The 15,000-nt window shown below is 34.9% G+C and overlaps 2 protein-coding genes across 2 annotated transcripts in view; one reads left to right on the top strand and one right to left on the bottom strand.

The window, feature by feature from the left end:
• The window catches only part of CCT3 (chaperonin containing TCP1 subunit 3), an 8,553-nt gene extending 1,737 nt beyond the window's left edge, over positions 1-6,816 (bottom strand). Inside the window, exons 1-7 of the mRNA XM_027356719.2 lie at positions 6,660-6,816; positions 6,514-6,575; positions 3,201-3,377; positions 2,930-3,084; positions 2,593-2,779; positions 2,203-2,391; positions 1-15 (exon numbers count right to left, since the gene is read on the bottom strand). The exon at positions 1-15 is cut by the window's left edge and continues 249 nt beyond it. Of these exons, the coding sequence (XP_027212520.2) occupies positions 1-15; positions 2,203-2,391; positions 2,593-2,779; positions 2,930-3,084; positions 3,201-3,377; positions 6,514-6,575; positions 6,660-6,693 (819 nt within the window). The 5' untranslated portion in view covers positions 6,694-6,816. The remainder of the gene's footprint in view (positions 16-2,202; positions 2,392-2,592; positions 2,780-2,929; positions 3,085-3,200; positions 3,378-6,513; positions 6,576-6,659) is intronic.
• A 484-nt stretch (positions 6,817-7,300) lies between these two features.
• MBD-like (methyl-CpG-binding domain protein 2) overlaps positions 7,301-15,000 on the top strand; it is an 8,550-nt gene continuing 850 nt past the window's right edge. Inside the window, exons 1-5 of the mRNA XM_027356720.2 lie at positions 7,301-7,593; positions 8,374-8,526; positions 8,889-9,036; positions 12,162-12,290; positions 14,825-14,941. Of these exons, the coding sequence (XP_027212521.1) occupies positions 7,472-7,593; positions 8,374-8,526; positions 8,889-9,036; positions 12,162-12,290; positions 14,825-14,941 (669 nt within the window). The 5' untranslated portion in view covers positions 7,301-7,471. The remainder of the gene's footprint in view (positions 7,594-8,373; positions 8,527-8,888; positions 9,037-12,161; positions 12,291-14,824; positions 14,942-15,000) is intronic.

Genomic DNA, 15,000 nt, shown 5'->3' with positions numbered 1-15,000 from the left:
TTCAATCTCTAACATCTGTTGGATAAAAGGAGTTCATGATTACTATATAAAAATTTACCTTCAAAAATGTGCATTATCATTTCCATACCCCCAACATTTAAAAATAACAATCTTACACTTCAACATAATTTTCAACTTTATCAGGGTTGCAACCCCTGTTAAACATTTTTTATTTACATCCTCTCTAAAATGCTAATGCTCAGCAATCATTGACATTAGATGATGTCAATCTCTAACATAATCAGAGAAAATCAGATCTGACTCTGAACTAAACAAATTAGTTAAAAAAAAAAGGATGGCAATATGAACACTATCAGCTAACCTAGGCTAATTATTCCAAATTATTTTTCATCTATGAATAAAAAATTAAAAAATTAATATGTACATGAACATATATACATATAAAAATACAAGACTTTGCATTGAGCATGTCTAACTAATCACTTTACATATTAATCCATTGGATCTGGATGCTTCACCATCAGCATTTGGCCCAAAATATGTGCATTAGCCTTGTAGGTCATTTAATCGGCTTCATTCAGATGGTTATAAACCATTTTCCATGCAAAGACTCCATATTGTCTCTCTAGGTAGTCTATAACTCTGTACATTAATAATAAAAATAAGTAATATTTTGTTGTCATATTTTTCTCTTTTTTCATAATATTCAATTTCTGTGAGTCAATCTCTGCTGTTGCTCATGGTGGACAAGAATAGGATCCTGAGCATGGACATAGCTTCCCCCACGGAGATGGTGCTCTTCTAGTCATGGCTCACAGATATTATATTCCACACTCATTTATTGATGGAAATAACGGCCCTTCCTAAATACCAAATGATTCTAATCACCCTCTAAGAGCTTTGCACACTCTAGGCCATCCTTTCCCTTCACCACTCCTTTCAGCCGAAATGCTCATGACAGCATATTCACGTAACCTGCCTCTCAAGCTAGATTTCTTCATGAAGTGATGGTCATATCATTTACATCATAGGGGTTAAAGTTAACCCACTGAATCTGGGAGATGTGACGGTCATGGCACAATTTTTTTTGCTGAGGACCAGGTGATGGGAATACACCATCAAAAATTTTACCAAGGGCTGGGGTGAGAGGAGCAAGTCCTCATAAGTCAAAGCTCTTGGAGAAAGATTAGATTCAGTGGGAAGGCAAACTAACAAGAGATCATATGGAGTCTGTTCAAGGAAAATAGTCTATTATCATCTTGATACAGCATATCAAATAACTATCAACCTTGGAATATGTCAAAAAGCAAAAAATAGTTATGCAGAGAAAATGAGAATATTGCAAAATGAGAATATGGCCTACAATCCACACATTGAAAAGAGTTGCCATTCAAAAACTAATGTCCAATTTTTGGTCTTCCACAGAGTACACATTTAGTGCTATGCCACATCTCAGAGTGAATGCTGCTAATTAGAAACACCATTTCTATCAATACAGAATTGCAGGAGACAGTTCAAATAACATCTGACAATAAAACAAAACAGTCCTCCACACTTTCCTTATTATTTCCAATGTGAAATAATCTTCAGCATTGGAAAAATTGCCTAAGGACTTATTAGAAAAGGCCTTATGGATGTGAATAAAAAATACAAGTAAAAATGTAGGAACTGGCTAAATCAATGTTTTCCAATGAATCAGAAGCTGCTTCCAAAGTTTTCCTTATCTGTTCTGCTGCAGATTTGACCAAATTTGAGTAACTTTACACTATAGTTGTTAGAACAGTCACTTAACGTACAGGACACTTCCACGGAAACTGGCTGTTAAAGATATCTTCAATTATTCTAAGACATTTTCAATTAATTTAATTGCCAGCATAAACTCCGAAATGAAGCAACATGGTAAATCATACACAAAATAGTAAAGAAAAGTCATAGACCTTTTATGAATACCAACCCCAGATTGTATGAGTTAGTTTGATTTTTTTTTTTTTTTTCTTTTAATGACATTGTCACACAGTTATCATACAAAGTTAGCCTTTGATGTGATTTCTTCATACAACATACAACAGGTTATTTCCCGCAATTTCCTTTAGAATGTATATGAAATCTGAAATATTTGAGATTAATTGCCAATGTTTAATCACTATCAATAAAGCAACTACTAACAAGCTTAATATTATTTCTTAAGGATGCAGGAAATGTTCCTAGAAATCTGAGTGTATTTAGTTATTCTGTCTTTACCTTAGTGAAGTCTGTCTCTGCAGTAATCTCCACATTAGTCTGTGATTCTCCTTTCTTGTACTCCAAGGGGCAATCCAACAGAATAATCCTAGGATTCTCAATGCGCCGCTTCATCTTCTGGTGTGTCACGTCTTTGTTCACCATGATTCCATTCAAAACTTGGCAATCTTCAATGGTGCCACCGGGGATCTGTGACCATAAGCCAAGAATAAGATTCTCTACAAGGTACAAGTATTTACAAAATTCATGAATCCGACAATCAATGCTTGGAAGTAAAAAAGATAAAAACAAAAACAAGTAGAAACAAAAATTAACAAGACAAAATACATGTCTAAACTAAAACTAAAACAGCCAAATTCCCCACACAAAATACAGCATTATCAACCCTACCTTCTCAATCCTTGCCCATTTCTTGACATCGATTTCCTTGTGACCATCCTGTTCGGTAGTGATAGTCTTGACGGCACGCAGGGCAATGGAACAGGCCAGATCAGCATACTGACCCATAAATTTGGTACCAATACAAGACTTAATGACATCAACCATCTGTTCCTCACTGTTGATATCTACAGGTACACTGCAAAAAATACAACACATGAAGATAAAAAGAAATGAAATGAAATTAAATGCAAGAAAGGAAATGAAAAAAATGCCAACTTAAATAATAGAGGAATACAAAAGATATGTCGCCATTCCAAAATTACAAATTTTAGCCTATGATTCTTACCTAAGCTGTTCCCTGAGAATATTAATGGAATCTTCAAGCGCTTGTCTGTAGGCCTGAATAATGACCACAGGGTGCATTTTGTGCTCGAGGAACTGTTCAGCCACAGCCAACATTTCTCCAGCCAAGATAACCACACTTGTTGTGCCGTCACCAACCTTTTCAAAAGAGATTAAAAATTTAACAAAATATTGACAGAATTCATCATATTTGTTAAGTCTTAGTTCCATGAAAATCTTTAAATGATACAACTACAATCTATAGATTTGCTTACCTCTTCATCTTGTGTTCGTGCAATCTCAATCATGTGTTTGGCTGCAGGATGCTGGACAGTGATCTCACGGAGAATGGCATTTCCGTCGTTGGTCATCACAATGCCGCCCATAGGGTCCATCAACATCTTCAACATGGACCTGGGACCCAGGCATGTGCGAATAACATCAGCAATCATCTGAGGGATGAAAGATTTTTCATGAACGTGTTAACCATAATTCCTTCAAATCATATACAGATTATGAGCAAACTTCAGGAAACATTACATGCTGATGAAGTCACTGAAGCACTCTGTAGCACTATGCTTTGTTATTTCTAACAATCTTTATGATGTTCTACAAAGCATATGCCAGAGATTAACATTTCCCCCCACCCAGTGTAAGGTGTTTTTACACTTCTCCAATTCTTAAAAAAATGGATGAGCCCTTGGGCATCATTGTAAATGGTGGAGTTAAGATTATGCAGTATTTATGTACTTTTGTCATTCGTAAAGATTGTGTCCCCCTAACACCCCCTTTACGATAAGAGAGGCTACACTGATTCTGTAGTGGTAATTCTTATAGTACAGACACACTCGCCAGAGACTAACCTGCACACCACATAATCTATTCAGCAATCGAAGTTGCCGCAAATGGGTGTGCCCACACAAGGGGTGAGTTGAAGCCACCCATCATCCAAGAGCAAACACTGTCTTCACCTCAGTATACATGGCAAGATAGAGCTGAAGCTTGGAGAGCACTGAATGGACTAAGGCTGTGGGTGGCACTTTCAGATATCTTTTTCCTATATTTGTGGTGATACTGTTCATGTTTGCAGTATATTTCTTGTACCATTTAGTTAGCTAGAATATCATCTATAATTCCCCCCAGCTTAGTGCATCCACACTGTAAAGTTTAACCAACTAAATTTGATGGCTTTTAGACAATGGCTCAAGTTTCAAAGATGTCTAGTTCTGAAACTGGGACTCTTCCTTACCTATTTGGAATTCATGAAATGTGCCTGTTCAAGCATTGTGGTGATTAGGTCTAGGAGGGAGGGACTTGATTCAGAAACTTCCAAATAATTTTTAATACTTTATAACCTTTTGACAGGATGGTGTAAGTTAATTAAATACATCGACGCATGTAGATAGAAGGAAATGGACACCACAACCTTATAGAGCAGAAGAAATAGAGTGGGATATAACATACTTTGAGCTGCAGAGGCCTCATATTTACCGTTAGGAGACAAAAAATCAGAGCCTGAGTCTATAACACCCTTACGTAGCCAGAGTTCCTTGTTTATATCTACATTTTCTGTGAAATCTTTTTCTATACGTCTCATTTTCTGTTAATTTATTCATTATAACTGTGTTTTCTATAAAGGTCTTGTTTTCTGTGCACCACTTTCAACCAATGTGGAATAATTTCTGATTACTAATATTTTAATCAAAAATTTAATTCTATTTCTACTAACATTTCCTCTATTCCTTTTATGCTTATACATCATAAGTATTCTTCTACGTAATGTAGATATTTTATTTCATTATCATAAATTTAATTCACTTTTAATGTAACAATGTTACTGCCTCTTTACATTAATTGCCTCCCATGTCAGAACAATACACAATGTTCACTATCTGAACACTTTCCGGTAAGCTCCTGACGTGGATGGGCCCAGAAATTTTTGTGTGCAGTGTGACATGGGGTAAATTAAAATAGTTGTTTAAATGTTTATTTTATATCTATCTTTAAGTTTAAAAGACAATGGGAAAAAATAGTGTAGCTTTTATCATAATGATAAATAGTGTTATTAAAAATTCATTTTTCTGGTATGTACGGGCACTTTTGGGACAAATATGCCAGTCACATGGCCTCATACTGGGGGCCCTTAAATGCCCCAAATGCGACTGTGACTGCCAATTTGATAATATATATTCATTTAGGTGCAGGGGTGGGGGTGGGGGTAATTGGAAATTTTATGTTTTCATTATTTTAGCTCGCAAAACCACATTTTGTTATATTGTTGAAAAAATTGTTATGTGTATCGGATATCGAGTCTGGACCCGTTCCAAGTTGCGCCTGTTTACTTTAGCAGTATTTCATTCGTTGTCCGTCGGACAAAGTTTGGCTTGTCTTTCTGATTATACGGCCTTTTTATTGTTTTCGGGACAGTTTCTTTCCACATTTACAGATCGATATTGACATCATGTTTCAATAATCTTTAAAATTAGCTAATATAGATGATACAAATTATACTAATGCAAATTTGCCTGCTTACTTAGATTTCTTGGTAATAGTTCAGAACTGGATGACAAAGTGACATACTAATCTCTGTGCTTCAACAAAGGCCAACCAACATTCTGTCTATTGAGCTAAACAAGATCTGACAGTTCCTTCTCTGATAATAAATTTCTAGTCAGACTATCCAGCAAGATTATAGGTAGTGAACTTTGGATAACCGTAGCCAGAGCTCGACCATGTGACTGCCAGTCACATGGGGGTCATCTTATCATTAACATAGAAGATCTATTGTAACTAACTGGATGCAAGATATTCAGAAAATCTTCCACCTTCAACTTTTTTCCAAAAATCAAAAAAATTGTGAATGGTAATTATCTCGCAACTGTATGTGGGGCAATTGTTACTGAGAGCGACGTACGCTCCAGACTAAGTCCCAAAACCAGTGTATCATGTAAGCTTAAAACCCAACCTAACCTTTCCTATCTTCTATCTATTTCCTTGACAAGGGAGTAAGCTCCCCATACCCCCTTTATTACCATTTCGTGTCTATGTATAGAAATCGGACATTCTGAACTCTGGCTATGCGAGGGTGTTGTGGACTTGGTCTCTTGAGCGGCGATATACAGTGAATATTTTCGTTGTTACACCGTAAATAGGAGACCGCCGTACCTATGTTGTTTATTACTATATTCCTTGAGCTCTATAATAGGGCAGTGTCCATGTCCCCTTAAATGCCTCTCGGTAACTTATACAGTACGAGCATTTACGAATTACATAGAAATAACTGGAACTAATCCCATCATATACCAAAACTTACACTACCAGACTGCTCTGCCATTAACCCACTAACTTACCCAGTCTCGGAGGCAGTAAAAGAACCGCAACAAATGTAAACTCTCGTGGCACGCATTACACGAGTCACTCCTCCACCCACCACCAAAACCACTATTTATAACACACAAACCACGCACGCGAATTCACAATAAATCACCTCACGCTGAACTTTACCCACAAAACAAGAGAGTTTAACTGATAAATCCCCGATACAACTCGAAACAGGCGCACAAAGACGAAAATAAATCCCAGCCTCACCTTCCCGGCATTGATGTTCTGCACTTGCACCTTCCGCCCGCTCTCGCGCTTGGTGTTCTGGTCTGAAATACAGGCAATTCGTTAATAATTCGGCCGTTTCGATGGATGAGAATCACCTACATGAATCCATCTCTAATCAGACTCACTCAGAACGATGATAGGTTGGCCTCCGCCCATCATTTTGGAGGAATTCGAGAGAGAAGGCGCGATGACAAGACTCGGAACCACAACACGCGGGAGGTGCAGCCTGACTCACGCGACTTCTGTCTTTATTTACGACGACGCCCTTCTGGGGCTTTGATGACGGGTTAAAAGGGAGTTTTTTATTTTTCTCTCTTGAATTTTGGGATTTTCGGGGTTTCTTGTGTTGGATTTTAGCTTATTGGTTTTCTGTCAGCGGCTTCTGCGATCGACGGGTAGAATACTCTGGAAGCTTCTAGAATTTTATTCAAATTGAGCGTATTGTTTGAGAATGAATTCGTTGTAAGGTTATATATTTTAGATTACATCAATAAAGAAAATATTAGATGGTCAATGATATATTTGTAACTTCTTTGCATTCTTATTATACATATTATGGAGACGAAGTCAAAGCCAGTAGGAGACCTTACTGTTTTGAGACAGAAATTAGAGGGATTAAAAGTATAACAAAGAACAGGCAACGTTTGTTCAGAATGGATACCCAAAGAACATGTATATACCATTAAATAATAAGATTCTTTATAGTAAAATTCGAGGAAATTAAAAGAAAATTGGAATTTCTCTTCATTTTATACACATTATCCCTCTTCTGAAAGCGTCGGTCGTAAACAAACAAGAGAAAGAAAGAGAAGAAGCTGAGTGAAAAACACTTCTTAGTGGTAAATTAAGAGAAGTTGAGAAGGAGAGAAGGAGACATAACGCGACAGAGAAGAAGGAGTGGAGGAGATCCAGAAAGACACCAAAAATAACAACCACAATGTCAGTACAGATAGAAAAACGGCGATATGACTGCTCCGCACTTCCCAAGGGCTGGAAGAGGGAGGAAGTACTCAGGAAGACAGGATTAACTTCGGGGAAAGTCGATGTTTATTACTACAGGTTAGTTCTATTTATGATAAACTGTACCTTTATTTACTTGTGTTAGTACTTACATCGTGCATATTGATGTGAGAGCTAACATAAGGGTTGGGAAAAATCAATACTTATTACAGACTGGTACAGTTTTGTTATAATTTTCTAGTTCATTATCTTCATTTTAAAATATTGGTGCTATATTTTGTTTAAGAACTCTGCCCTGGCATAAGTCTTTGATGTTTGAGATGTGCAGGCAAGATCTTACCCACGTTGTGTTAATGAGAATTTTGCTTGGCTGCAAAGTGCAAGTAGTTGGGTACTTTCCTAAAACACACCTCCATCTTTAAATCTATCAAATTTAGTTTGAATGGATTTCCATTGATTCCTTTTAGCCAGATATAATAGAAGAAATTAGTGGAATTTATAGATAAATATTATGAATGCATTTTTCAGTGGATAATAGTCAAGATTTGAGGAAAGAAAAGTGTATGGAATGGTTACCTTGACATAAACTGTGACACTTTTCATCAATGGCAAAATTAAGAATAAAGGAGATTCATAACAGAGAAGAAAGAAGATGAACCTATCTTTTTCCAAGGCTCTTATCATGTTGACTGCGACAACAGATACTGCTATGATCACATATCTCATAACTATCCAAAAGTAACCCCTGTATCTTCCATAGTAACCCTGGGCCCCCTTGAACAACTAGCTATTTGAACTCACAAATTATGGTATTGCTTCAGAGTATGACTTTGTAGCCTGGAAAGATAATCATTTATTTATTTGTTTATTCTTTTTCAGTCCAAATGGAAAAAAGTTCAGAAGCAAGCCCCAGCTGGCCAGATATCTTGGAGACACCGTGGACTTGTCATCATTTGACTTTCGGACAGGAAAAGTCAACCCTATGTTGGTAAGGAAGAATAAAAAACCAAGAGGAACTCTATTTGACTACAGGTAAGTTGATGATTTATTTATATAACTGTTTTGTTGTCATAAGTTGTTGATATTTTCTTTTTGCCATTATATCTGGAAATAAAGTTATTTATGCTGAATTTTATTTCTCTTTGAAGCCTTAACATCCTGAAGTATGCTGATTTATTTTCTTCTCATTTCATCTAACAGAAGTGTAATATTGTAAAAGATGTAGTATTACACAGTAAATTTTATATATGAATATTGAAACGTGTCAACAGCTCTTGTGATATTTTGTCATATATGTATACAGTGTGTTAAAATTTCCTTTGTTTTCTATATAGGTGATGTAAGTAAATACTACATATCTATTTTACCCATAATTGAAATGGTTTCTCTAATAGTCGTGGAATGCGGAATGATGCATCACTGGTACCACCCATCCGCCAAACAGCTTCGATATTCAAGCAGCCTGTAACTGTAATTAAAACACAGCCATCAAGTAGAGTGAAGCTTGATATGAAACATGGTATACAGGATAAGCCAAAACAGGTAACGCTTTTACAGTTAAGAAACAAACGAAACCAAATAAAAAATGATACTGTAAATAGGGCTAGGAAACATGAACGGTACCATTAGAGACTTGGCACAGAGTTTAAAAAGGGAAATACATGATGAAGAAGTAGTATACCTATTTCATAAACAGAGTATTATAGGAAGAGGATTTCACAGAGTTAAGCATGCAGCCTTTAGTAGCTACACACTTAATAGACACAGGCAGTAATAGTTTTATATAGAGAAGGGATGGAATTAGTTCATTTTATAGGTATATGCTAGCATACACACATGCTCATGTACTCATCCTTTCCCACTCCCACTCTCACTCTTCCTACTACACTTGCTTCTTCTCCCACTCATACTCATACTCCTTTTACTCCCACTCCCTCTCCTGCTACTGTTACTCCCACTCCCTCTCCTGCTACTGCCACTCCCACTCCCTCTCCTGCTACTGTTACTCCCACTCCCTCTCCTGCTACTGTTACTCCCACTCCCGCTCTGGTGTCACTTTACAGTCTGGGCCTGGAAAGATGGAGAGAGGGCCATGGGGCTAGGGGAGGGGAGGTAGGCAGTGGCCATGCCTATCCTAACACCCATTTCCCTTCCTCCTCTCATACATAACCATTCTCACACTCCTTACACTCACACTTCCACACCTACACACCTACAGACGGGTACCTGCTCATGGTGCTGCCACCTTTAACAAGTCTCAAAAACATTTGCCAAAGCACAAGTACTTACCTTTTTGACTTGGGCTGTTTCTCCTCCCACTCTTTTGATTTCCATGGCTTTTGAAGAAACAAAATCCTGAATTCGCCTTTTTAAGTCCTAGTTAACAACATAGGATACAGAATCCAAAGAATATGTTTTCATTTATAAACAAGCAATAAAGAGACTTTTGTTATATTCCTTCCTCTTTTTTCCTGGTGGCTATAGTGCTCTTACAGAAGGATTTCCTGTAGTATATGAATATCATGTCAACATGGATTACTATATGAAGGAGGTCAACATTCAGAAGTATTAGTATGAGGATTATATACAAACTTTCAAAACTCTTATCTTGAGGAATGGTATCCTCTGTAATGTAAGATAATACCATCAGTTGTGTTTTTGTTTTTAAAAGAGTTAAAATGAGACTTGATGCAATGTATATATATTTCCTTTGAAAATAAATCACTATATTTAGTATTAAGTCAAAATGTGTACGAGAGCTACTTTTTATGTGACTCCATAAGTGGCACTCATATGCATATTGGAATGTAAGGCATATCCTCCTCATATGCCATTTAGTTTTGTCATTATAATTTTTTTTTATAGTCATACCTACTTCCAATATTTTATATCCTTGGTATTTCATGGACTGCAGCCATTACTGAAGATATGTGGTTGTCATTCCATAAAGTCTATTTCTGAACCAAGTATTCTTCTAGTGTAGCAGTTACCTTAATCATGCTGCCAGGAGTCACTACGTTTATAGTTTGTTTTGTTAGTATAGTTGATAGTGTTATTTTTTCCTTGGCCTCTGCAATAGGACTTTTACTGAAATGGGTGTATGTTTGTCTTATACCCTTGTGTCTCAGACCTTTGGAACACATTATTTGCTGTATGAGACTTGGTAAAGGATGTACAGAAACATGGCAGCTTTATGTCCCAGCTGTCCTTGGTGTTGTGGTGGTGTCATTGATGCAACAGGGAGGCCTGTCTGTGAATGAGTAGGGTAGGAGCACCCGAGTTTTTATTCCCCTACTTGGGAGCAATTTATTGTTGTAAACCAAGCAAGAGAATTCTTGCAATCTTCAAATTGGGTAAGCAGCCTCGCTGTGTTTCTTACCATTATCGGTTGAGCTGATGTCTATGCTGGCAGCTTTTTCTGTTTTGATTTTATCCTCAAGCTTAAAGCTAACATTTTAATCCCTTGATTGCTGTGACTTAATCATCCATTCTTTTTCTTGTTTTGCTATGCTTGTTTACTTGGGGTTCCTTTGAGTAATTGAGTGTTGTTTACTGTACATTATTCCATCCTCCCTTCTCAGAGAGTCTAAAGTCTGGGATGTCTCAAATGACTCATAAAGGTGCCAAATCTTTTTGAATCTTTGGAGAGGTCACTAGCATAAGAAAACCATTCCTTTAGATAAGGCTTTGTTGTAGCACCAGGCTTATGCTGCTTTATCTGTGTTCATTGTATTAGTGGTGTTGTTATAAAGAACCTGAATGGTTGTTGACCCCACTGATGGCATATATGTTGTCATGTTTATTGTATTATCATTATCTTTTAAATGTTATTTACTTTTTTGAGTATTTTGTTTTATTAATTGGTAGATATTATTTGTTATTCTCTGTATCCAAGACTGCTATCATATATGTGTGTGTCTGCGTGTGTATGTGTGTGCGTGTTTGTGTTTGTTTGTTTTTGTGTGTATGTGTGTCTGTGTGTCAGTCAACTCATGTTTCAGCCTTTTGTGTGTTTGTGAATGTTTGTATTTTTCTATGTGTGTTTGTTTTTCTGTATGTGTGTAGATGTGGACATGAGTGTGAATGCATGCTTTGGCATGTATTGTTGCATAACAATATTTTCCCAGATAATATAATTTCAGAAACCTAATATGGGTTCTGGAGTAATTTTTCTGAAGTAACCAGATTTCTATATGCTCTTAGAGGGAAGATATGATTAAAAAGGGATTGGAAAGTGTAGGAAACATAGGTCTTTTGCCAGTGTCCCTTCTTCCCAAAGCATTTCTTAATAATGAAGGCTGCAGCCTGAAAAAATATTAACCTGATGTTCTCCTGGCAGCATGGTTAAGTAGGCTGTGTTTTAGATTAGTAGGTGATGATGAAATTTTAAATTGTAGTATGATAGATGTTTGTCTGTTTTTTAGAATGCTAGATTTCTCCTAAGGTTTTGATGATGCTCTCTATCCAAATATAGATTGCCTATGGGAATCTTATCAGGAATCAAGTGACTTAAAAAACAAATACATGTATTAAACCTTTCCTTCATGACTAGAATAATGGTTGTCTAAGTTCGGGAAGGAGGGACTTTGGAAAGTAACCTACTAACTTTTGTTATCATGATGTGAAAAGATTTACTAATTTATTTTTGTTTATTTATTATTTTAAAGTTATTCTGGGAAAAGAGGCTCCAGGGTCTTCAGGCCTTTGATGCACAGACAGAAGTCCTCAGGAATGTTGACTTGCCAGCTGCCCTACAAGGTGTGGGGCCCAATGTGGAGGATCAGACAGTCTTGCAGGTATGGAGGGGATAGGAGGAAGGTAACATTTGATGGATGTTTATCTCTATGCTTTTTTCTTGTATGTGATTAGGATATTTTGCATTGAATGATTTTTGTGCAATGTAGCAGCCCATTACCTCTGGTGATGGTATGTACTACCATGTCTGCCCATTGTAAGCTTAGTTTATTAATTGTAGTTACACATAGACAATTCCACAAGAGCTTAGTCACCAAGATGTCAATCACTAGTCCTAACTATCTCATGTGTTTACCCTTTTCCTTACTTTTTGGAAATATTCAAGATCATTTTTGATATTGTCATTATGATAATTTATAATGTCTATGAAAGTAGTATTAACATCAGTATTATTACTTTTAGAAAAAAAAAAAAAAAACTCAAGGAAAGAGCAAATCAGGTGAGGTCACGTATACAGCTAGTTGTCTCCGTGGTGATTGAACACTTGTGGAGCTAACTCTGTGTAAAGACTTTTCACAAAATAAAACTACGGTGAACATTACATGTATTATTATTATTATTATTATTATTATTATTATTATTATTATTATTATTATTATTATTATTATTATTATTATTATTATTATTATTATTATTATTATTATTATTATTATTATTATCGCTATTATCATATCATTATTATTATTATTATTATTATTATTATTATTATTATTATTATTATTATTATTATTATTATTATTATTATTATTATTATTATTATTATCATTATCATTATTATCATCATCATTATCATCATCATTATCATCATCATCATCATCATCATCGTCGTCGTCATCGTCATCGTTATCATTATTATTATTATTATTATTATTATTATTATTATTATTATTATTATTATTATTATATTTCAAAAGACCAGTGTGCCTAAAAAGTGTAAAAACATCTATTATTATTATTATTATATTATTATTATTATTATTATTATTATTATTATTATTATTATCATTGTTATTATCGTTATCATTATTATTATTGATATGATTACTATTATAGATATGATTATTATTATTCATATTCATTTTATTATCATTATCATTATTAATGATTTATTTGCTTATGTATTATTATTGCTATTATTATTTATTTATTATCATTATTATTATTATTATTATTATTATTGTTATTATTATTATTATCATTATTATCATTTTCATTATTATCATTATCATTATTATTTTCATCATTATTAATATTATTATTTTTAATATTAATAATAATAATATTATTATTATCATTGTTATTATTATTATTATTATTATTATTATTGTTATTGATATTGTTATTCTATTATAATCTTTTTATTTTCAATTTTTAATAGAGTAAATGACAAAATCAAAGCTCTCTCAAAAGAATGATTAGTTAATACTACAAAGAAAATATCCTTGAGATGTTCTTGGCTACAATTGTTGTATATTGTGATGTGGCTACTGTAAAGAATGCACATTCATTCCCTGTTGTTAGTTTTATTTTAAACTGGTAGATATGATCATATTTACTTCTGAAAAAAATTTAGATACGTCTTGTTTACCATTTATACATTTGTCAGCTCGATACTTAAATCTGAACTTTTAAGCTCAAAGTGTGTGCAGTTACTCTTTCTGAATCCACCCTATAGTCATGGGTGTACCACTGGGGGATTGTGACACCCCACCATGCCTTAAAAATCTGCTCATGTTGGGCAGAATCTGAAAAATTACATAATCATAAACTGGGTGGCAAAGTACTGTTCATGCCTAAGAAATGATATGGCTTCGGCCAGTACATAAAAATGACAGCTAGTTATTTATTGACAATCTGGTATTATGACAATGCGTATTATGCATCTGTGTGGTGTTTGCAAGAAATCACAAAAATATTTGTATGTGCTTTTAAAGAAAATATTCAGGGCACGAAAAAAAAAAGAAGAATCCAATAAAGAGAATGAAATTGCCAGATCCTGAGGTGTAGCTAGTATGCCAAGGCTTCTTGCTTGAGCAGTGCCTCACAGTTCTTGGGTTAAATATGCAATCAGATTTTAAAGTACATGTTTATACATAAAGAGTAGTGCAGTGATTTAAATTTATTTATTAAACTTGTGAATATGCTGCAAGAATTACGGTTGATGAAAGAGTGATATGTGGGAGATTTAGATAAAAAAATAGATGGTTATTCTGATGTTGGGAAGGGTAAATGACTTCTGTGGTGTTGGCTCTGATGTGTTTGATAAACTTTGTAGAGATTAGATTTTTAGTTCTTGGTGTTTGGAATGTTTCCTTTCATACCTTTGTATGTAAAAAATATAGATGAGGCAGTAATATATTTATTTTCTTGTTAGATAACAAAGACACTATCAGTAAGTGCATACGTAGTTGACATCTGACACACATAAATTGCCAGATTACAATATTTTATTTTTAAGTGTATTGTAAACAATTGCGTTGCATAAGTATGATCTTTATTAATATTCTAATACTTTTGCCTTTAGAAGATGTACTATCATGTCTGTATATATGTATAATTTTTTTGCCTATTTCAGAGTTTAGCAACTGCCTTGCATTTACATCCCGGTCCCATCACAGGTCAAACTGAAGCAAAGCAGAGCCTTGAGAAAAATCCAGGCGTCTTTGTTAACCCAAATCAACCACTTGTTGCAGTAAGTTAGAGATGCAAATTTGCCCCTTTTCAGCTTAAATTGATTAGTTAGTTTTCTAT

Source organism: Penaeus vannamei, chromosome 29, assembly GCF_042767895.1.
Source record: "Penaeus vannamei isolate JL-2024 chromosome 29, ASM4276789v1, whole genome shotgun sequence".
In the NCBI taxonomy this organism is placed as follows: domain Eukaryota; kingdom Metazoa; phylum Arthropoda; class Malacostraca; order Decapoda; family Penaeidae; genus Penaeus; species Penaeus vannamei.
Note: the sequence above shows the minus strand (reverse complement) of the source record. Positions and strands in the feature narration are given on the sequence as shown.